A 23472-nucleotide genomic window follows, 5' to 3' on the forward strand; every position below is an offset into this window, starting at 1 on the left:
TTGCAGCTCCTGCTAGTAAGGCCCACTGTGGCCCCTGCTCCTCTCTGGGTAACCCCAGTTCCTGGTCTCGGCAATGCCCTCTCCTCCCTTTATAGTTCTAGCTCCAGGGAAGGTCATGGCTTCCTGCGTTTAGTACTAGTTTTAGGTTTGCTTCAACTTCCCCAGGTCGCTCTTTCTATCCGTCAAACAACTTTGTAACTAATTCTCCATATCAGGGAATCTCCATATCAGATTCCCTCTTTACAGAATCATCTGGCATAGGTCTTGTTTTCCTGGCTAGATCCCTGATATTGTGTGTTTTCTTGTCTATAAAATGAGGGTTCATTCATTCCTTCAACAAATAGGTATCTAGTAGCATCCTTGTGACCGTAAAACTGTGCTAAGTGTTGGGAGCATCACAGGAAACAAGACAGATGAAAAGACATGAAAATTCAGGCACTGCCTACCCCTCATGCCTCTAGAATGATCAAATGAGATGCTTGCATAAATGTCACCGGCTGCCTGGGCCTCAGGAATTGCCATCAGAAGCAAACACTATTTGGACTATCGACTATTTTCTGAATCCAACTACATATTCTGATCCTTGGGCCTTTCCCCACCCCAGCCCCACCCCCACCTCCTCCAACACTGAAAAAGATTTAGGGCAAATAAAAGGCAGCCTTAATTTACACCATGGGGAATCAATTTAAGGGGCTCAGTATCCCAAGTGATGGTACAGTTTTAAGCTATGAATAGGTTTTTAAGAACAGGTTTTTACTAAACCCATAAATGGCAGTGGTATGGAGAGAGAAGGTAGAGATGAGTCCAGAGCACGCACCTGCTAACTGCCCACTCTCAGTTCTGCTGCCCTCCTGGGGCATCTAGAACAGTGAAAGGAGCACTGGACTGGGAGCCGGGAAACCAGGGTTTGAATCCCAGATCTGCTGGTCATCAAGTGCATGACCTCGGACCAATCCTTTCATTGCTCTTGAGCCTCTGTTCCCTCCCCTGTAACATGGGAATCTCGAGAGTACCTAAGATCCCTGTTTGTTATGATTACAGTTTAGAAATGGATATAAAGCTCCAAATGCAACAGCTGATACTTGATAAGTGTTCGATAAACATTCGCTACTATGATTTATTATCTGCTGCAGGAGATCAGACCTGGAACTTAGTCCAGAAAACTTGCTGTGTGATCTTCAGCCAGTTGTTTTTTCTCTCTAGGCTTCAGTTTCCTCAGCTGTAAAATGGGAAAACAGTAACCACACTGCCTGAATCAGGAAAGATAAAATATCATCTAAGAACCAGGTGTTATTACCACATGAGCAATGTTACCATAACCTAAAGTGTGGCGTCTGGAGCCGGATTGCTTAGTTTTCAATCCCAGCTCCACGCCCATACTTAAGATAAATTCCTTTACTGTTCTGTGCCTGTGGCTTCATACGTAACATCGAGATAAGAATGGCAACTACCTCATAAGGTGTTTATGAGTGTTAAATAAAATGCTTAGAACAGTGACTGGCACAGAGTATTTTAAGTGCTATGATTATAAGCATCCTTCACATGGTACCTAAATTTCTTGGAATCACACAGACTTACGTTCGTATCCCAGCTCTACCCTCTTACTGTGTGACCTGGGACACGTCACATCTTCTCTCGGAAACTCGGCTTCCTCCTCTCTACAATGGAATATGGTAACAACCCCTGCTTCCTTAAGGTAGAAAGGTGCTCGCTGACGTGCTTTCCCTCCTTTCCCTCTTGGCTCCTCTCCTCAGCATTTTTCTCAAAGGTATACTTTAATGTCCTTCTGACCTAGAGCCCCTTCATTGCTTCTTAGAAGTCTCCCCATCAAAGCTCAGGCCAGAACTACAAACTACGTGTTCTGATGGGAAGAACCCTGGATTAGCCGTCAGAAAGCCAGGGTTGGCTTGCTGCTCTTTGTGATGGAAGGATTCTGATGTATTGTTTTCAGGGAGCCATGACTTCCCTCTCTGGGCCTTGGGCTCCTCTTCTTTGCCACGGTGAGGCTGTTACCTTCTCTAGGATAACATTCTGTAATCTTGTGATTCGGTGTCAAGGGCCAAGGCTAGGGTTGAGCCTTAGGGGGCCTGGGGATGGGAACGGGTACTGTGGGACTACTACTGAGTACTGCGACCTCCTTGAGGCAGGATTCATCCTACTGGCGTGAGGTGGGGGTTAGAGGACGGCTCTATAGGGATACGGAATCAGGTCCACTTTGGAAAACGACCGGCCGAGTGCAAAACCAACCTGCTGTTATGCCACGGTTGACCCAGCTCTCCAGGACTGCTCTGGGGGGCCTGGTCCTGTTGGAGGTGGGGGCCTAGCCCTTCCAGAAGCCCCATGCCAAAACCTGCTCCTAGTAAAGGACCAGGGAAACGCCCTCATACTCAGGTGCACACAAATTATAACAGCTCAAAGTAATCTTTGTCTTTTTTAATAGGTTTTCTTTAAAGGAATTTTTTGAGGTTTGCCCCCAACCACATTTGTATTTTCAACCGAGGAAAATAACTTGTGCAATACAGACTTAGAGACAAACCAGAGCACCAGGCTCCTTTGCAAAATGCTGAAAAGTCTTAAACAGAGGGTAGTGCCAAAGGTGGCATTTCAGGCATCAGGAGGGGAATACCTTTTTGAAGGGCGACAGATAATCGCCCTTTAAATACATCTACACTGAGCAGAGGAGGGCTGTTGGATGTCTTGACCTACAGCTCTATTAAGGTAACAAATACAGTAGGCCTCTCTGACCGTGGGGGACGTACACCAAGACCCCCCAGTGGATGCTGGAAACAGCACTGAACCACATATATACTGTTTTTCCTATACACACATACCTATGATCAAGGTAATTCCATTTATAAATTAAGCACAGTAAGAGATTAACAAGAATAACCAATAATAAAACAGGGGTGGCCGGATGGCTCAGCTGGTTAGAGAACGAGCTCTAAACAACAAGGTTGCCAGTTTGATTCCCACATGGGCCAGTGAGCTGCGCCCTCAGATTGAAGGACAATGACTTGATCTGGAGCTGATGGGTCCTGGAAAAACACACTGTTCCCCAAAATTCCCCAATAAAAAAAAATTGTGTTTAAAAAATAATAAAACAGTAACAATTATAATAATATACTGTAATAAAACTTATGTGAAAGTGGTCTCTCTCTCACAACTGATCTGATAACTTATAGGGGTACTAAGTGACTAAAGAGTGGTTATCATATGCACAGGGTGGATACTTGGGACAAAGGAACGATCCACATCCCAGGCAAGAAGGAGCTGGAAAGCACGAGATTCCACTACACTACTCAGAAAAGCGTGCAATTTTAAACTTATGAATTATTTATTTCTGGCATTTTCCATTTAATATTTTCAGACCACAGTTGACCCTAGGTAACTGAAACCATGGAAATCAAAAAAGTGCCAGTAAGGAGGGACTACTGTATGTATACAAAGCCCACTAATGACCCCGCTCCATTTCCCCAATTCCAAACATCCGGACTTGCCTTCCTAGTTCCTTTACTTGATGTGACCTTGGACCAGCCACTTCCCATCTCCAGGCCTCAGTTTCCCCATCTGTACCAGGATTTCCCCACCTCCTAAGACACAGCAAACCTAAACCGGAAGGATTTCATCAGTTTGATGAGAGCATTAAGTAATAAGTTAAGAGCCAGGTTAAAGGACTGATAACATTTATTTCTCTCCCGCCAGGTCAAAACCGCCCAGTTGCCACCACCTTTTCTGAGTTGCTCAGGGAAGGGCGTGGTCAGGCCACTGGGAGCCACACCCCCGAACAGCGGGGCGTCCTCGCCGCGCCCAACCCTGCGGCCCAGGGTAGGGACCCAACAGTGACGAGCGCACCACTCCCTGTGTAAACCTCCACCATGAGAGAAAGTAGTCCCCAAACAACAGCGGATGCTGCCATCCATACCGGGCGATATATAAATTCCTAGACTCTCTCCAGACCCGACTATGCTCTTGAGGCCTCGGAGTCACCTTCCGGGACACTGGAAACCTGTCTTTCTCCGGGTCGGCGTAGGAAATAGTTCCGGCCTTCGCTAGGCCGGTGGGTCCCTCCGCGGCGGGGGAAAGAAGATGGCGACCTCGTCGATGCCGGAGTCGGAAAGGAACGCGGCTACGAAAGCGTCAGGTTAGCGTCGGGGAGAGTCAGGTCACCCTACTGCACCCTGCCATGAAGTGGGTCCACACTGCGGGGATACTCGGTAGCAAGGTCCCGGCCGGCGGGGCTGTCCGAATAGGGCCCCGGGGTCCCAGGCCCTTTAGTGGCTCTCGCACTTGCCTGAGCGGAAACCCGGCCGCCACAAGATGGCGTCGGGCCTGGAGCTCAGGCAGCGCCGGGGACAGCCCTGAGTCGCCAGGCCCCGGGACTGTAGCTGTCAGCCCCCTCCGCATGGGAACTAGGGGAGGGGGGAGCGAGCTACTGACCAAGGGGGCCTTTGGGCTGTACCACCGACCCAGCACCCGGGGGGACTCGGGGGGCCGAAGGGCTGAACCACTGAGCCCGGACAGGGCCCTTAGAGGGAACCACACTGCGGGAATCGTGGAGGGGAGGAGAGAAGGGTCATACCGGCCATTGACCACCCTCCCGGGGATGGGGAAGGGCCCTAGACTGGGAGGCAAGGCTTCTCGGTCCCGTTTTCCCGAAGCTCCCCTCTCTACACACGATAAAGCCCCGCCCCGTCGGAGACTCAGTCTTTGCGTCTGCAAAATGGGCACATGGGTGCAGCCGGGTGGGCCGTGGTTGCCGGCGCCAGTAAAGTGGCCCACCTGGACTAGCCCCCGTCACCTCTTCTCTCAGAGTGAAGGCCCCAGACCCTGCGTCTCCCGTCAGGCGGCCCCCCTGAGTCGATGGAGGAGAACGAAGTGGAGAGCAGTAGCGACGCGGCCCCTGGGCCGGGCCAGCCAGAGGAGCCCTCTGAGAGCGGCTTGGGTGTGGGCACCTCAGAAGCTGTGTCCGCCGACAGCAGCGACGCCGCAGCCGCCCCAGGGCTGGCGGAGGCCGACGACTCTGGCGTTGGGCAAAGCTCGGACCGTGGCAGCAGCTCTCTGGTATGGACCGTGCTGGACGGCGTGGGTGGAGGCAGGGGCCACAGGCAGCAGTGCCTAATAGCCAAGGGGAAGCAGCCATCAAGGCTGGCTTATAAATAATACTTGATTTTGTGAGTCAGGGACCATGCGAAAGCCCTTAACATCCATTTTTCTCATTTAAGCCTCGTATCTTGTAAGGCACATACCACTCTTTTCCACATGTTACAGAAAAGGAAACTGAGGCACAGCGCACTGGCAGAGCCAAGATTCAAATCTAGGCTGTGGTCTTACCCACTGCTCTCTCTATTCACCGCTTTGTCTTTGAGACATAGGTGCCCTGGTTCAAGTCTTGGCTCTGCCTCTGATTTCACGGAGTATCTCTTTGAGCCTCAGTGTTCTGGTCTTTAAAATGGAGCAGGAATACCTACTTCTGAGGGTGCTCTGTTGTGAGCTCCCACCAGACATTTTCTTGGAAATGCCTTTTAAACCCATCTCCTTCTGACTCTGCCACTTCCCTAGCTCCCTAGTGATCTTGAGCAAACTACCCAACTTCTAGCTCTCAGTTTTTTCATCTGTAAAGTGGGAATGGTGAATATACCTGCCCCAGTAGGGTTTTTATGAGGATTAAATAAATTAATAGGTCCAAAGCAATTAAAACAGTGCTCAGCACATAGTAAATACTCAATAAGTATTAGCCATCACCATTGTCATTATCTGCAAGATAGTGATCATTTTCAAAACATCACATCGTAGAGACGCACTACAATGGCCCCCACTTTGGAGTCCAGCTGTTTCATTAATTCAGCAGAGATGGGCCTACCATGTGCCCAGCGGGCATTGGACCCTGGGGATACAGCAGGAGACACATATGGACACATATGGTCTCGGCCATTATGGAGGGTACAGTCAGACCTGGGAGATAGTACACTGCAGCGTAAATAGTGCTGTGCTGGGGGAACACAGGTCTGCAGCACTGAGCTGGAGAGGTCCTAACTTGGCCTTCAGGCTCAGGGTCGGCTTCCTAGAAAAGGTATCAGCTAAATGGCAGTGAGAAAGCTGGGTAGGAGGTAGCCATGGTGCACTGCTGCGAAGCATTTCAGGCAGAGAGAACAGCTTACTTACTTGAAAGCCCAGGGAAAATAGCTCCGCCTGCTGTGGTGTGGGGGATGTGGGGCCCTTTCCGTGACCAGAGCCAGGGAGCTCTGGAGGGCTTCTTGCACTGGTCTTCAGTGGGGCTGAGGGTGTGGTGACTCCTCTCACCATGTCCTTGAGCCAAGGAGCTCTGTCTAGTGGGTGGCAGCCTGCCCTGCCCCATCCTGGCTCCTAAACTCCCCCTCTCTCTCTTTCCTGTCCCCTAGGAGGAGGTATCTGAGAGCAGCTCCAGCACGGACCCCCTGCCCCATGGCTACCTCCCTGATTCATCTTCTGTATCCCATGGTCCAGTGGCAGGGGCAACAGGTGGCCCCCCAACCCTCGTGCACTCCAGCGCACTCCCAGACCCCAACATGCTGGTATCTGACTGCACGGCTTCTTCCTCGGACCTGGGCTCAGCCATCGACAAGATCATTGAGTCCACCATTGGGCCTGACCTCATCCAGAGTGAGTCAGGCAGAGGGGGGCAAGAGTCGGCCCCTTGGGTTTCCCTGCAGAGTCCAGCAGGACCATCTATGCACCCCCAAGCAGTGCGAACTGCGGCAGACCACCCTGCCACTCTGAATGTGTAACAGGCCTCATAGTGGGAAATGGTGTGAGATTGAATGAGATAGCACAGTCAAGTTCTTAGTATAGTGCCTAACGGGATAAGTGCTCGATAAATACAGAAACAGTAACACCTAACTTTGTACTGGGGTCTGTGCTAAACACCTTACCTCCAGTAGCACCTTAATTGTCCCAGGAACCCCAACAGGGAGGTCCTGTTATTATCCTCACAGTGTAGATGAGAAATGTGAGGCACAGAGGATATAAAATATTTACCCATTGTCAGCGGCAAGTGTTGGGCCATGAGATCAGACAGTCTGACCCCAGAGCTTGTGTTCATGATGTAACCTGCTGTATTTTCTATTAAGGATGCGTATAAAGGCCATAGCACCTGGAAAAGTCCTGGGATGGTCTGGAAAGCCAACCCTAAGAAAGTGGTGTAGGAGCTGGGCTTTGACCTTGGGGAAGTTTGGAGAAGAAGGGGGTGCGTCTCCAGGTTTAGTGGTCAAAGTCGGGGCAGCTGAGGGAACTGTGGCATTCTGTGTGATTGTGGACCAGCTACTGGACAAGCGTAGCACACAAACCAGACCTCCCAATAGCCCTGTCCTGGGGGGTGGGGGGTGGGGGAGGTAACTGAGACTCAGAGGGGCGCCGAAGCTGGTTCACAGTCACGCAGGTGAGCCAGAATGAGTGGGCAGTGACAGTTGTCGTCAGCTGGGAATTCCATCCCCACATCTCTGTCCAGGCTGCATCACTGTGACCAGTGCTGAGGATGGTGGGGCCGAGACCACACGGTACCTGATCCTGCAGGGACCAGATGATGGTAAGATCCCAGGCTCCAGACCCAGGGAGCCCTGCAGTGGACAGGGGAGTGAGAGAGGTTTTGCCACAAACTCACTGTGTGATCTTGATGGGTTATGTGCTGCTCTGGGCCTCAGTTTCCCCACGTTACTCTAGTAGGGAGTTTGGTTCTGGTATCCCCGGGTCTGCCTGAGAGGGACAGCGGGGGCTCATGGCCAACCTCCCCCTCCACTCCCTTCCCTCTGATTCCCTCACCCACCCCCAGGTGCCCCCATGGCATCGCCAATGTCCAGTTCCACCCTGGCCCACAGCCTGGCAGCCATCGAGGCCCTGGCCGACGGCCCGACGTCCACATCCACGTGCCTAGAGCCGCCTGAAGAAGCACAAGGTGGGCCCAGCTCCCCAGCACAGCTGCCCCCGGCTTCTGGCACAGAGGAGCCAGACCTACAGAGCCTGGAGGCCATGATGGAGGTGGTGGTAGTGCAGCAATTCAAGTGCAAGATGTGTCAGTACCGGAGCAGCACCAAGGCCACACTCTTGCGACACATGCGGGAGAGGCACTTCCGCCCAGGTGCGTTGACAGCAGCCTCCCTGGCTGGGGGGTGCTGCACAGGTCGGGGTGGGGTGCCGAGAGCCAGACGTGGAAGCTTGTCTTACCCCCTCAGCAGCAGCAGCTAGTAAGAAGGGACGTCCACGGAAGTGGGGCACCTCGACCAAGACCCAGGAGGAAGAGGCGCCAGAGGAGGAAGACGACGATGACATCATGGACGCTGGTGCCATTGATGACCTGGAGGGTAGGCCACCATGGTTCCCAGGCCTGCTACTTCCACCCCCATCTATACGTACTGAGCTCCTTCTGGCCCACATGGAGAGCCAGGGAAAAGGACCTGGCACACATGCAGCCACGCTGCCTTCACTGTATGACAGAGGAGTGGGGCTCTGGGACAAGGACCTCTGTGCAGTTGTGCAGGCTGTGCACTGACAACGCACGTGTAAGAGGGCCGCGTTCACATTTGTCCAACAGAAATAGAAGGCAAGCTACATATGTAGTTTTCTCTTGTTTTGTAGCTTTGCTTTTTTTTAAGTAAAAAGATGAAATTAAGTTTAATCATACTACATTTTATTTACCCAATATACCTAAAATATTATTTCAACATGCAGTTATTGTAAAAATTATTAGTGAGCTATTTTACTCTTTTTCCTATTCATTTTTGGAACTCCGGTGTGTATTTTACACTTAGTTGTGTCTCGGTTTAGGCCAGGCATATTTTAAGGGCTCAATAGCCACATCAGCTAGTGGTTCCTGTGTTTTCGTAGACTCCGTGTCTTGCACAGTCATAAAGATTGTGGACCTGAATGTTTAATTCAGCTATTTTCTAACAGTGGCTGTAAAGTGTCTTGAGGGAGGGGCACCTTTTTCCACTTCACAGCCAGGTGCTGCATAAGCCAGTGGTAGGTGTCAGGAAAGGACTGCAGGGGCCTGGAGAGGGATACGCACAGTCAGCCTGGGGGACATCAGGAGGGCTGTCTGAAGGAGGCATCACTACTGGGCTGGAAGGAGGAGTGGGCCTCTTCCCTGGAGAGCGGGGCAAGGCATCAAGATGGAAAGAGTGGATCCAGTGCTGATGCCCACCTTCTCTTATGATCCCCACAGAGGACAGCGACTACAATCCAGCCGAAGACGAGCCCCGGGGCCGGCAGCTACGACCCCAGCGACCCACTCCCAGTACGCTGAGACCCCGAAGGAGACCTGGCCGACCCCGGAAGCTGCCTTTCCTGGAGACCTCTGACCTCCCAGATGGTGAGACTTTGTCATGGGAGGGGCCGTGTGGGTGGGGCCAACGGGTGGGCTCCTTAGCCGTTTGCTTCTGTGGAGCCCTGGGGACTGAGTGTGCTGTGCAGGGCAGCGTGTCCCCAAGTTTCAAACCAGGTGACCTGCAGGCCTCCTTGTAAAGGGGAAATCCCTCACAGACCAGGCTTGAGAAACCCTGAGCTGAGAAACGATGTATCAGCTTTATGGAAAAACTTTTCAGTGGTAAGTTGTCATAGCCCAGGAGGAGGTTGAGTCTTTATAGCTGGACTAATAACAGGAGTTTTAGGTGTTAGTACTGACATGAGAACAAGGCTGAGGCCTGAAACTGTGTCTAAGGAGCACCAGCTTAGAGCATTACGGGCTGGGGACAGGAATGACCTGTCATGGGAGTACATGCCAGCTCTGCCACCTGCTAGCTGTGTGACCTGGAACATATTCCTTTGCCTCTTGAATCTCCTGTTCCCTTTTTGTGAATACAGGTGACAGCACCTGCCTCTTAGAATTGCTTTAAGGTGTAAATATACACAAAAAAGCACATGGTAGCTGTCTTGGTACATGCAGTTGAGGGCGGATTGTTATCTTTTTCAGTCTCCTTTTTAAAATAACTTTTTACTGAGTTATGTGTATGGAAAAGCACACTTACCCTAAGTGCACAGCTCAGTGAATTTTCACAAGGTGACTATACCTGTATAACCTAGCACCCCAATAAAGAAACAGGACGTTACCAGCATTGCCTGTATCATTTTTGGTTTTTAAAACATATTGAAATACTATTGATGTGTTTGAATAGGTAATACTCCCATCTGTCCTCCAGCTACCCGGCGTCCCTAGGGAAAACCAACGTTAAAGTGTAGCTGTTGCTGCCCAGACTGAGTGTTCTCTGAGGTCGATAGAGCAGCAGTTGTCTCCGTTTGCCAAACGGGGCAGATGAGACCCAGAGAGGGAGTGGCTTTGCCTGAGGACACACAGCAAGTCATTGACAGCTGAACCTAGCACACAGGTCTCCTGGCTGGGAGGTCCCCAGCTGTCTTGCTGCTGCTCCAGAGGGTCACATTTGCGTCGTGCTGTGCTAACAGCATGTCAGCTACAGGAGGGGCGTGTGTGTCCACGCTGCCCTCTAACTGTGTCAGGTCTGTCCCATGACCTGACGTGCCAGTCAGTGGATTGTGACAGTGTGGGGGGGACATGTTTTGGCTGGGCTCTGTCACAGCCACCCACCTCTGTCCTGGTATGTGGTGGCTGATTTGTGACCTGGCATGTCCGTGGCAGGTGTGGAAGCAGAACCTCTAGTGAGTTCCCAGAGTGGACAGAGCCCTCCAGAGCCACAAGACCCCGAGGCACCCAGCTCCTCAGGTTCAGGGCGCCTGGTAGCCCTGGGCAAGGCCGATAGGGTCCCCGTGGAGCCCAGCGTGAACCAGTCAGATGCAGAGAACGCAGCGCCCTCCTGCCAGGAGGAGCCCGACACCCCACCCCGCCGCCGTGGCCGACCCTCCAGGCGCTTCCTCGGCAAGAAATACCGCAAGTACGTGGAGCAGTGGTGAGGGTCGGGGAGGCCGCTGGGCGGCTGCAGCCCAGCCAGACCTCTGCACAACACCCTCCTGACAGGTATTATTACAAGTCGCCCAAACCACTTCTGCGACCCTTCCTGTGCCGCATCTGCGGTTCCCGCTTCCTGTCCCATGAGGACCTGCGCTTCCACGTAAACTCCCATGAGGCTGGAGACCCCCAGCTCTTCAAGTGCTTGCAGTGCAGCTATCGCTCCCGCCGCTGGTCCTCGCTCAAGGTGGGAGTCGCAGCTGGGAAGAGAAAGGTGCCGGGCATGGGGAGGGACGGCGGCTGGACGAGGGAAGGCAAAAGCCCAGAGTGGTTAACAGGGCCTTACCCGGCGCCCACTCATGCTGCTTTGCTGGGTTCATCTGGGCCGCCATGAGCGGTTTTGCTTGCCCCACGCTGCATGGCCGCTTAGTATCTTCAGGAGTGCCGTTTGCCTGGTGGACATCATAGATTGGCTTGTTCACAGGAGCTGACACATGGCCGTAGCGCTGCTTTTATCTGATTCATTATGTTAGAAAGTTTTCCAGCAGATGGCAGCAGTGTGTCCCAAGAGAGGGGCTCCTTTTTCTCCTTAACCCAAATGTGCTGCGTGAGGGCACAGTAGCCCTGAGCCGTCTTCTGCCCAGTACCCAGGCCGGTGGGCCACTCATTTCATCCTCACTCAGCTGGAGGAGGTCGTAGGTGTCCACTGTCCCATTTTATCGACCCAGGAAACTGCAGCTTGGCTGGAGCAAAATGAGGCAGCAAGTTGGCCGTATTGAGGGTAGGGGCATTTTCAAGCTCAGTCGGCCAGAGCCCCTGTGCTTTCTGCACGCTGTGCTTCCTCTGGCAGACAGGGATCTATGACCTGGAAGTTGTTCTCTGGAACCCCAACAGTAGGGGGTGGGGAGTGGCTGTCCCATACTGCAGTGGGGAGGGCACTGGCTGTGGAGCCGCACTGCTTGGGATGAGCTCCAAATCAGCTCAGCAAGTCACTTCACTTCAAGCCTCAGTTCCCCCTCTATTCCGAGCCTCAGTTTCCTCCTCTATCAAATGGTCAGTGGGATGGCCTGGCACAGAGCAGCTTCTCTCATTGGGGAGAGGCACCAGCCCTCATAGGCTGGGACCCTGGCAGCACTCCCTCATTCTGTGAGCCTGCTCCCGCCGCAGCTCTAGGGCTGTGGGCACAGGCGAGGTGTGGCAGGAGGGGTGGCAGAGCCCTGGCCCACTGTACTTTTGCCTCTCTCCCAGGAACACATGTTCAACCATGTGGGCAGTAAGCCCTACAAGTGTGACGAATGCAGCTACACCAGTGTCTACCGGAAAGATGTCATCCGGCATGCAGCTGTGCACAGTCGGGACCGGTCTGTGGGTGTGGGTGGGATGGGGCCGGGGTGGGACAGGGGGCCCAGGGGCCAGCCACTCGCAACACATTGCAGACATCAGAAAGGCAAGACGAGTCAGCCCAGATCACTTGGCAGTGGCAGGGCGTTGAGGTCCCTTATTCAGTCTCTTGCCTGCTGTGAGCTTTGGTTCCCATCTGTAAAATGGGGACAATCATTGCTGGGAGGTTAAGGACATTGTGTACCGAAAGGGGCTCGTAAATGATCTACAGACCTTCCAGACTCCGGGTCCACAGTCATCTCTCAGGGCACTGAGAGCAGACATAAGACAAGCAGCTGGCCAAATAAAACTCTTTAGGAGCCTGGTGATACTTCCCTGAATTATAATTAGATGTGCGGCTTCAGGAAAGAGTTAGCTTCACTGGAAGGACCAGGGAGTTGAGTAGAGGTTGGATACAGGGATCTGCAGGGTGGATCTGTTAACAAAAATTTGAAAAGAAATTAAAAAAGCATTTTATTCATCTATGACCTGCAAATCAGAGCAAGCCCTCAGTATGAACTGAAGGCTGGGAGGACGGAGGTTTTTAAAAGGAGAAAGGTTGCTAGGGAAACAGGGTTATAAACTTACGTCATTCATTTTATTTTTTTCATATTGCAATATATAAATGTATCAAATCAAAAGATATACGCCTTACATCATTTGTTTTCTGATTGGTGGGGACAACTGGATTTTTCAACCAAGGGCTGGTTCAGTGGTCAGTTAGTCTGGGCTGTGATACAAAAACAATGGGTAACGTGATTAGGCATTTGTCAATGTCCTAGTTCCCATTCAGGCTTGTAGAACAAAAGCTTTTGGGTTATTTATCAACAGAAATCAAACAGCACAAAGAGTGTTCATTCTACAGGCAGTTTCCAGGTCCAAGAGGCAGAGTCATGCTGTGTAAGCAGCCTCACAGTTGCAGCTGCAAAAATCCAAATACTGGGCCACATACTATGATGTTAAACTTCTTTCAAGTCCTCAGATCTTAAACTGTGTTTGTGGAAAAGTCAGCTCCCCAAAATGCTTACAGATTTTCTGTAAAAAAGAAAAAGGAAGTGGAGTTCTGCACCCAAATAAGATTAGGCACACCAGGTCTGCTGGTTCAACAGCATTCTTTCCAGCGTGACTTCTCAACAGCCTTTAAAATGCAAATGTATTTTGTGACTTGAGAGAAAGGATGCACCATTCCCAAATGTAGTGGAGTACAGAAATCACAGTACCATCTTAGCGTTTCCCCATAGAACTCCAGTTGGGGATGGGGAAATAGCATTCTGAGAGAAAGGGGCTTGGGTGGGGAGTAGGGATATTCAGGGCTGACACTGGGTCTGGGGGTCCGGTGATGTGAGAGGGTCTGGGGTGGGCTTGGGGAAACGATGATCTAACTCCTGTGCCTTCCTCCTCCAGAAAGAAGAGGCCAGATCCGGTAAGTCCGGTGCCCTGGCCTGGGAAGGGAGCCTGCTTGTGGGGGTGAGGGCAGGAAGTGAAGTCTCTTCTGCTGCCCTTCTCTCCATCTGGCCCCCTCTTGCTCCTCCCCAGACCCCAAAGCTGAGCTCCTTCCCCTGTCCCGTGTGTGGTCGTGTCTACCCCATGCAGAAGAGACTCACACAGCACATGAAGACACACAGCACTGAGAAACCTCACATGTGTGACAAGGTGGGTGGAGCCAAGGGCTGGGCCGGGGTGGGGGCCCAGCGCCTCCCTGGGCGATCCCACCACCCACCTCACCCTATTCCTTACAGTGTGGAAAGTCCTTTAAGAAGCGCTACACCTTCAAGATGCACCTGCTCACGCACATCCAGGCTGTCGCCAACCGCAGGTACACCCCCTGGGATGCCCCAGGGGCTGGAACCACGCCCACCTTCACCCCGCCCTGAGCTGCTGTCCTTCTGACCACCCTCAGGTTCAAGTGTGAGTTCTGTGAGTTTGTTTGCGAGGACAAGAAGGCGTTGCTAAACCACCAGCTGTCCCACGTCAGTGACAAGCCCTTCAAATGCAGCTTTTGTCCCTACCGAACCTTCCGAGAGGACTTCCTGCTGTCTCACGTGGCAGTCAAGCACACCGGTCAGGCCAGCCACACTGCTCTCCGTCAGCCCTCAGCTCACCATGGCCCCTAGTCAGACGCTCAGTCCCGTCCTCCCCCTGCAGCTGGAACCCTTCAGTTGTAAAGGGAATCCCTTCTGGGACGGTCACTCTGTAACGTCAGGGCCACTGCTGTCAGGGTGGCCCTGGGCCAGTCACCCTTTCTGAGCCTTCCTTAGCTGTAAAATGGGGGGATGAGAAGTATGTACCGTATAGTGATGATAAAAGCAAGTTCCACTTGTTTCCTGGGCCCTCTGTGCTGGAAGCTGGCGCTAGAGATGGGTCTTAGATAGTCCCTGCCCGCGGCAGATGAAGCAGCAGAAACGGCATCAACCATATGCTTTTGTACAACAAAAGTTGGTTCTTCTCCTCGGTGCCCAGCCCTCTGGCTGGCACAGCAGGGGAAATTAGAGACAGGAAGCCAGGGGCTCCCTTCACCTGATTCCCGTCTGCCTGGGAGCGGGTGGTTCACTCAGGAGAGGGGTGTGTGGTCATGTGACCTTGCACACGGGCACCGGCAGGAAAGCTGTGAGTGCAGAGCGCCGACCTGGGTCGTTTCTGTCCTGGCTCACCACCATGGACAGTGGCAGGTGTTTGCCTGAGTTGGGGAAGTCATCCCCGGGAGGGAATCAGGTGGAGAGGTCCTTGGAGTCATGGCAAGGTTTCCCGGAGGAGGCGCGCGACGGGGTGGGCAGGCAGGCACAAGCATTCCCCCGTGTCTGCCCACAGGGGCCAAGCCCTTTGCTTGTGAGTACTGCCACTTCAGCACACGGCACAAGAAGAACCTGCGTCTGCACGTGCGGTGCCGACACGCAAGCAGCTTCGAGGAATGGGGGCGGCGCCACCCTGAGGAGCCCCCGTCTCGCCGCCGCCCCTTCTTCTCTCTGCAGCAGATTGAGGAGCTGAAGCAGCAGCACAGCACGGCCCCTGGACCACCCCCCGGCCCCCCAGGACCTCCCGAGGTAAGTTCAGGCAAGCAGGCAGCAGACAGACCGAAGGGGCCTGGGAGCGTGGACCAGGACCACAGTGTGACGTTGCCTCTCCCAGCATCCTCATTGGCACCTTGGGGCAGTAAAGTGACCCCCGCCTCTGGATTGTGGTAAAAAGCAGCTGAGGCCACAGACATACCTGATCAAAGCTGAGAATAGGGGTGGCGTTCCAGGGCTAGTAATAGAGTTTGGAAATACCAGCAGCTTAATTGTGCCAATAGTTTATTGTTCTCTCATGTACAAGAGGTCTCAAGGTCGGCAGTCCAGGCTGGTGTGGCAGCTCCATCATCAGTCACCAAGGACCAAGCTCTCTCCGTATTTTGTCCTAGCCTTCTTAGGCATATGACTTCCATCTTTGTGGTTGCCTCCTGGTTCCGTATAGCTGCAGGAGCTCCCGCCTACCTAGCCATATCCTAGGCAAGAGCAGGAGGAAGGGAAGGGGGAAGGGCAAAAAGGGTGCCTGCCATCTATTCGTCTGTCTTCCTCGGGAACTTTGCCAGAAGGCCCTGCTCAGCCATGTGGCCACACTTTACCTAACTGCAAGGGAGGCCGAGAAATAGAGTCCTGTAGTTGAGTGTGTGGCCTCCCTATTCCCCCACCAAAAGATGGCCCATCACAGCGTGCTGATGGAACACGGGCTCTGGAATCAGACAGTCTCGTGTTCTAGTCTCAGTCCTGCTACTTACTAGCTGTGGGGTCTTAAACCAGACACCTCACCTCCCTGCGCCTCAGCCAGTTCATCTGTGGCATTGAGCTGCTAAATACCTTGAAAAGTGGTTGTGAAGATGAAACAAGCCAACAGATAGAAAGCGCCCAACACACAAGAGGTGCTCGGTAAACGGCCTTGAATCTGAGCTGCCCTCACTCAGGGTTGGCCATATCCCCACCCCACAGGCCCCCCCAGAGGCAGCACCTTTCCAGTCAACTGAGACCCCCCCACTGCTCTGTTCTGATACTCTGGGTGGCGCCACCATCATCTACCAGCAAGGTGAGCTCTGCGGGAGGGTGGGAAGCAGGGCGCTAGGCAGGGGTCGGGGTCGTGCTGGTGGGGGCTGCTGGATGCGGAGCAGGACATTGGGTGCCAGTTTTCTAGCCTTTTCTAAGGCTCAGGTCCCACCCAACTCAGGAGCTGAGGAGTCAACTGCCATGGCCACGCAGACAGCCTTGGATCTGCTGCTGAACATGAGTGCTCAGCGGGAGCTGGGGGGCGCTGCCCTGCAGGTGAGCCATCTGGGGAACTCCTCCCCTGCCCAGTTTCCTTAGGTACCAGCTCTGCGCTGCACACTGCGAGAAGAGCAATGAAGGAGACATGCCCCACCCTTAGGGAGCTCCCCGTTAGTGGGGGAGACAGATTCACTGACACCTATTGGGCACACGCACAGGAGGGGGACCAGCTATGCCCGGAAGGCCCCAGGAGGGTAGGGAAGGCAGAGGCTCTCCCTCCACTCTCCAGATCCGCCAGCGTCCTCTGCCATGCTGAGTGGTGAGCACCGCTTCCTGTGCCTACTGGGGCCCTGTTCTCATGTGGTTTTTGCCTTGCTCTGTGTCCACCCTGTGCCTGTGGATCTGAGCTAGCTGCCCGTCTGGCCTCGTGCCCTCATTCTTGACACCTCCTACAGCCTGGGGACTCCCGAGGCTTCTCGCGCTCAGACCTCTTGCCTGTCCAGGTGCCACAAGCCCGCATACCCTCCCCCAGTTCATCGTCATTCTTTCTCTCTTCTCCACCCAGCCGCCCAGGGTCACCTTCACCCCTGCCTCCCTTCCCCCTGCATCGCCCTGCACTTCTCAAAGGCAGGGAGAATGTGCATCGCCTGTCTCCCAGCCTCTTGAAAAGATGTAGAGTGTGTATTTGAGATGATAAATTCCAGGGACTTGGAGCAATAATGTGCTGTCCCGGGGCACACAAAGCTCCATGGTGGAGGGAGCCTGGTGTTGGACCTGGACATCTTCATAGGATTTAGCTCTTGGCTTTTCGGGGTGTTAACTATTTTAACTATTTTAACTATTTTTAAATAGTTAAATGTATCCATCAGTCTTTTATCATTTTTTGCCTTTGGTATCATCCCCAGAAAGGCCTTTACCCCGTGACTATATAAACATCGATTTGTACTTTTTTCCTAGGGTTTCATTTTTTACATTAAATCTTACTCCAATTTATTTTTAGTGTATACAGAAAAGTCGGGGACTTAATTTTTTTTCAAAAGTTGTCCTAGCGCAGTATATCGAATAATCTTCCCCAGTGGTTGGAAATGTCCCCTTTATCATGCTCTCGATTCCCACGTGCATAGGAGTCTCTTTCTAGACATTCTAGTCTAGTTATCTGTCTGCTCTTCTCAATGTTAGTATCATGCATTTCGGGTTTTTGGGTTTTTTTCCTGATTAAAATATATGCTTGTAAAGAAAAACCCCAAAATAAACATTAAGAAATGTTTAGCACATAAGATGTAAGTCCTTAACCTTCCTCCCTTCCCTCAGGTAACCACTGTTAACAGGTTAATGAGCATTTCTCCAGTTTTGTCCATGTGCACACGCACAGACCTTTTGTTCCTTAAACTGGGATCACACTATTTGTTGCGACCACCTGTCTGTTTTTCCCTCCGCTGTGCGGAGGCACGGGCTGCCAGCACATGCACATCTCCCTGACATCTGCACGTCACGTCTCCACATCCTCATCGTACACGTGCTGATGTTTAGTCAGTCCTTCCCTGCTTGGGTTGTGTCCAATTTTTCATTAATTCAAGGCAGTGCTTTAGGGCACACAGAGTTAGTTATAGGTGTTCATACACCTGTTTTTAAAAAACAAAAGACCTCCTAGAAATAGACCTGGTGGGTCTGAAAGCATGAAGCCTCATAAAAAGATATGCCAACTAACATGACCACCACTCGAGCGTGTTTCCCTGCGCCCCTGGCCAACACTGGGCTCATCAGTCTTTATAAATCTCTTCTACGTAACGAGTATGTTTTCATGGTCACTTTTTACAATTTTGTGATGATAAATGAGACTGAACCTTTTTCTGTATGTTCATAGACCATTTTATTTCTCTGACTTATCTGCTTGTGTCTTATACTGATTTTTTGTTAGTTTTTTTATTACCATTGTGCAAGAGCCATACGTATCTTTGTATATGAAGGAAGTCCACCTTTTAACTCATGTGAATTGTTAAATCCCACCACTCCCCAGTTTCTTTATGATTTCATTTTATGGTTTGTTTTGCTATGGTCTTAGCATCTCTGTCATGATATTCCCACCCCCAGGATTATAAAAATACTTATCCACATTTTCTCTTCATATATTTAGAGTTTTATTATTACATTGCAGTCTTTAATCCATTGGAAGCAGACTTTGGAGTAAGATGTGAGGTCGAGCTCTTTTTATTTCTTAAATGGTTTGCCGGTTGTACCTTTAATTCAAGATTTCTCAACCTTGGCGCTTTGGGCCAGATAAGTCTTTGTTGTGGGGGCCATCCTGTGCATTGTGGGATGTTTAGCAGCCCTGACCTTTGCCCCCTAGATGCCAGTAGCACCACCCCCTTCCAATTGTGACAACCAATAAATGTCTCCAGACATTGCCCAATGCCTGTGGAGGGCAGTACCACTCTACCCTATTCTTGTTCAATCTGTTTCCAGTAGCTGGGTGGCATTTGGAAATCCAGGGTGTTTTGGAAAGAACACACAATTGGGTTGTGCACATGAGTGGTGGCAGCTCTGGGTCTGGCCAGAGCCCGGATGAGCTTTGAGGCCCTGAGATAGAGAAGGACCTTGAACACCAGCTCCTCTTTCACAGACCCTGCTCAAAATACCCATTGGTGCCATTGCAGGTGGCCGTGGTGAAGTCGGAGAGTGCGGAAGCCGAGTTAGCATCCCCTGGTGGGCAGCCCTCCCCAGCAAGTGCCCCTCCACAAGTGGTCACCCTCCATGTGGCAGAGCCGGGGGGCGGTGCGGCAGCCGACAGCCAGCTAGGCCCCCCCGACCTGCAGCAGGTCACCCTGGCACCCGGTCCATTTGGGGGGGCTGGCTACAGTGTCATCACGGCACCCCCTATGGAAGAGGGGACATCAGCTCCTGGCACACCTTACAGGTAAGACCTGCCACCTGCAAGGCATGGTATGGGGAGGCAAGGGAGGACACTGCCCATCCAATCCTAGTTGGCAGGAGGTAGAAATCCCAATACATGTAAAGTGATTGGGCTGTAGGGGAGTCGTATCCTTCTCAGGTCAGAAGCTACTATCTTTTGGCCGCTTAGGTGTTCCAGGCGCTTGCCATTTGTGAACTCATCTAAGCCATCCCCATAAGATCCACCTTTCCTCAATTTATAAATGAGGAAACAGGCCAAGGAGGTTAAAGAACTCTCTTGAGGTCAGATATGCAGTAGGTGAGGATTTTCTGAACCCTGCTCCCTTTGGTTCCAAACCCCAAGTGCTTTGTTCTGGATGATTCTTGATGTGTTTTCCAGCTCTGACCTTCAGAGCACGCTCAGCCTCCTTGCTGTCCTCCGAGGCCTGGAAGCTGCACTCAGCTTCCTCCACACTGAGCAAGTTTGGGCGGAAATGTTTTATTTTACGTTGACCCAACCCCTGGGCAGTCTAAGGAAGCCCTGCATCCAAGTACCAACTGTTCGGCTGGGACGCGAGTCGGGATGGCTGGGCCAGCGCCTGGGCAGCCGTCTCTCAGCATCTGCCCTCTCGTCTGTAATGCGGATCCTCGTCAGCCCTGCCTCTCGCTTAGCCAGACTTAGGCTGCACCCCTGGGGCCCTGCGCCTCGCCGCCCCTTACCACTTGTGAGCCAGACACCACTCTGGACACAGGCTCACCCTTTACAGAAGAGACAGTGGAGGTTCGACTGGTAAAGGGCCGAGCCAGGATTCAACCCAGGGGTCCATCTGTGGTCTAGTCACCCCTCAGTTGATGACTTTCTGGGGACTCGTGTGGGCCTCTGTCCCTTCCTGTAACCCTGACTCACCGCCCCCTTCCCGTTCTCACAGCGAGGAGCCCCCAGGGGAGGCAGCCCAGACAGTGGTCGTGAGTGACACCCTGAAAGAAGCAGGCACACACTACATCATGGCAGCCGACGGGACGCAGCTGCATCACATCGAGGTGAGGCTGGGGAGCCCACCCCACCCCGTTTCCATCCCTCCCGCCCCCCTCAGCACCTCATGCTCCCCTCTCCCCACAGCTGACCACAGATGGCTCCATCTCCTTCCCAAGTCCTGACGCCCTGGCCTCTGGAGCCAAGTGGCCCCTGCTGCAGTGTGGGGGGCCGCCCAGAGACGACCCTGAGCCCCCGTCTCCAGCCAGGACACATCCGCTAGGGGATCCCCAGGGCTCTGCCTCCCCACCTCCTGCAGCCAGCAAAGCCCTGGGCCTGGTAGTGCCCCCCTCGCCGCCATCTGCAGCCACTGCATCGTCAAAGAAGTTTTCCTGCAAGATCTGTGCAGAGGCCTTCCCCGGCCGAGCGGAGATGGAGAGTCACAAACGGGCACACGCCGGGCCCGGTGCCTTCAAGTGCCCCGACTGCCCCTTTAGCGCCCGCCAGTGGCCCGAGGTCCGGGTAGGTGCCGCCCTGTGCCTCGGCTGGCACTCGCTTGTGTAACAAACCTTGACTGAGCACTGCCTTCCCCCCCAAGCCAGCCCTCTGCTCCCCTCTAGTCAGAGATGACTCAGCAAGGCTCTCGGTGCTCAGTCAGGGATGGGGGGTGGGGGACATGAGACGATGTGACTGATGCCAGCGTCTCCAGAGTGAATGAGTGCATAGCAGAGCACAGACAGGGAACAAGTCACGTGGACTTGGGGTGCTGGGCGATGTCACAGAGGGGCTGCGGCAGCATGAGGTGTGCTTAGGGAAATTCAAGGTGTTTAGATAGTATGGAGGGTGCACAGTTCAAGGGAAGTTTCAGGGCTGCTTCACAGTCATTTGGGGGGCTCCCTCCTTTCACCCCAGGATTTCCAGTTTTCAGATCTGAGCATGCACTGGATCCTCAAAGCACGAGTGAGGGAGCAGGGCCGAGCCCTAGAATGTCAGGGATGGGAGAGACCTCAGAGGGCCCCTCATCTGAACCTGTACATTACACAGGGGTAAACTGAGTCTGAGAGCAGTGACAGGATTTTCCAAGGAACCTCATGGTGGAGCCTATGGCTTTTCTCTCTTAAGCTTGGTGTGGTTTGCACTTTTTACCCAGCTCCTCCCAGGTCACTTCAGAGGACAGCTTCCCTGACAGCTGTCTGTGGAGCTGTGCTCACCCAGCTGCTGCCCAACGCTGTCTCTTCCACAGGCCCACATGGCACAGCACTCGAGCCTGCGGCCCCACCAGTGCAGCCAGTGCAGCTTTGCCTCCAAGAACAAGAAGGACCTGCGGCGACACATGCTAACCCACACCAATGAGAAGCCTTTTTCGTGCCACCTCTGCGGGCAGCGGTGAGGCTAGGTTCAGGTGGGCTGGGGCTGCTGGGCCTGCAGGGTGGGGCCACCCCTGATCCTTCCTCCCTCCCTCGCAGTTTCAACCGGAACGGGCACCTCAAGTTCCACATCCAGCGGCTACATAGTCCTGACGGGAGAAAGGCAGGGACCCCTACTGCCCAGGCCCCAGCCCAGACCCCCACCCAGACCATCATCCTGAACAGCGATGACGACACCCTGGCCACACTGCACAGTGAGCTGCCCCACGGGCCCCAGGGTGAGCCAGGGACTTGAGCCACTGGCCCTGGAGCCCGAGTGAGCATCCTTCCCTCTCTGCCCAGCCGCACTCCAGTCCAGTCACGGAGTCCTGGGCCCAGAGCAGCTGCAGCAGGCACTGGGCCCGGAACACATCATCGTGGCCCAGGAGCAGACAGTGAGCAATCAGGTGAGCGCCTGGGGTGGGGCCCTGCTGGCAGGTCAAAGGCAGGGCTGGGGGCGCATGGAAAGCTAAGGTTAGAGCTGGCTTGCCCCTGGCAGGAGGAAGCCACCTACATCCAAGAGATCACCACAGCAGATGGCCAGACGGTACAGCACCTGGTGACCTCTGACAACCAGGTGAGCTGTGGCTGAACACCTCAGCCCTGAGCGCCCCCTCCTAGGCCCCACTTTGGGGAGGGACACCCCTCCCACGGTGTGCTTCCAGTTCCCATTGCTGATGGTGGGTGTCCCTGGCGCCCCTGCTCTGCCATCCTCGCTGAGCTCCTGGTGAGTGGGGCCCCAGCACCTGCCTGCTCTCCACCATTTTTCAGGTACAATACATCATCTCTCAGGACGGAGTCCAGCACCTGCTGCCCCAGGAATACGTTGTGGTCCCAGAGGGCCATCACATCCAGGTAGTTGAGACCTGGGGCGAGGGTGGAGTGGGGGGAGGGACGCACAGCCTCCTCCTGGGATCACCGGGTTGGCTTCCTCTCTCCAGGTACAGGAAGGCCAGATCACACACATCCAGTATGAACAAGGGGCCCCATTCCTTCAGGAGTCCCAGGTAGGGCCCTTGGGGGACCAGGTGGAACACGGGCGGGGCACCGCCAAGGCCACATCTCATTGGCTTCTCCCCTCCAGATCCAGTACGTGCCTGTGTCCCCAGGCCAGCAGCTCGTCACACAGGCCCAGCTTGAGGCTGCAGCACACTCAGCTGTCACAGGTATGGGCCTGGACCCTGCAGACCATGGGCGCCCGGGACCCAGGCCTCACTTTGGGGGCCTCAGGCTCACCATCCTTTCCCCCCACCCTGGCAGCAGTGGCCGATGCTGCCATGGCCCAAGCCCAGGGCCTGTTTGGCACAGAGGAGGCAGTGCCTGAACACATCCAACAGCTGCAACACCAGGGGATCGAGTACGACGTCATCACCCTGACCGATGACTGAGCCCCAGGGGCCCAACGCAGACCATGGATATTGGGCCAGCCCTTCTGGGGGTCGGGGAGACCCATGGGGACTCCCTGCTCCACGTAGGGTCTCCAGATACTGGGCAGCCAGCCATCCTGTCACTCCAAGGGAGCCAGACCTGTGCTGTAGGGGTTGGGGGACAGCCATGGGCCCCAGCCAGGATATGCTGGGTGCCCCAGCCTGCAGGCAGGCTTTGGGAGAGAAATTTATTTTTGTTTGGATGGACCCACCGGCCCCTCAGTGTCAATAAAGGGACCAGAGTCCAGCCCTGGCCAGCTCACTTTGTCCACTTGCT

The 23472-nt window shown here is 53.7% G+C and overlaps 1 protein-coding gene across 1 annotated transcript; it reads left to right on the forward strand.

The window, feature by feature from the left end:
• Positions 1-3666: 3666 nt before the first annotated feature.
• On the forward strand, positions 3667-23448 carry ZNF335 (zinc finger protein 335). The gene is made up of 28 exons (XM_033095302.1): positions 3667-4141; positions 4811-5061; positions 6399-6639; positions 7484-7561; positions 7805-8110; positions 8205-8333; positions 9194-9340; positions 10622-10874; positions 10958-11135; positions 12137-12249; positions 13673-13691; positions 13805-13921; positions 14008-14084; positions 14169-14329; positions 15077-15309; positions 16231-16324; positions 16463-16557; positions 19155-19414; positions 20319-20430; positions 20510-20884; positions 21606-21748; positions 21829-21983; positions 22072-22175; positions 22268-22345; positions 22540-22623; positions 22710-22775; positions 22853-22934; positions 23029-23448. The coding sequence occupies exons 2-28, from the start codon at positions 4861-4863 to the stop codon at positions 23154-23156; spliced, it is 4029 nt and encodes a 1342-aa protein (XP_032951193.1). The 5' UTR covers positions 3667-4141; positions 4811-4860; the 3' UTR covers positions 23157-23448.
• Positions 23449-23472: the final 24 nt, after the last annotated feature.

Source organism: Rhinolophus ferrumequinum, chromosome 23 (genome assembly GCF_004115265.2).
Source record: "Rhinolophus ferrumequinum isolate MPI-CBG mRhiFer1 chromosome 23, mRhiFer1_v1.p, whole genome shotgun sequence".
NCBI lineage: Eukaryota > Metazoa > Chordata > Mammalia > Chiroptera > Rhinolophidae > Rhinolophus > Rhinolophus ferrumequinum.

What these genes read in the sequence shown, in the direction of transcription:
- ZNF335 (XM_033095302.1), top strand. Translation starts at nt 4,861, where the DNA reads ATGGAGGAGAACGAAGTGGAGAGCAGTAGCGACGCGGCCCCTGGGCCG. An exon ending in TGCCACCTCTGCGGGCAGCG is followed by an intron (nt 21,749 to 21,828) that starts GTGAGGCTAGGT and finishes CCTCCCTCGCAG; the next exon opens with TTTCAACCGGAACGGGCACC. An exon ending in CAGAGGGCCATCACATCCAG is followed by an intron (nt 22,624 to 22,709) that starts GTAGTTGAGACC and finishes TCCTCTCTCCAG; the next exon opens with GTACAGGAAGGCCAGATCAC.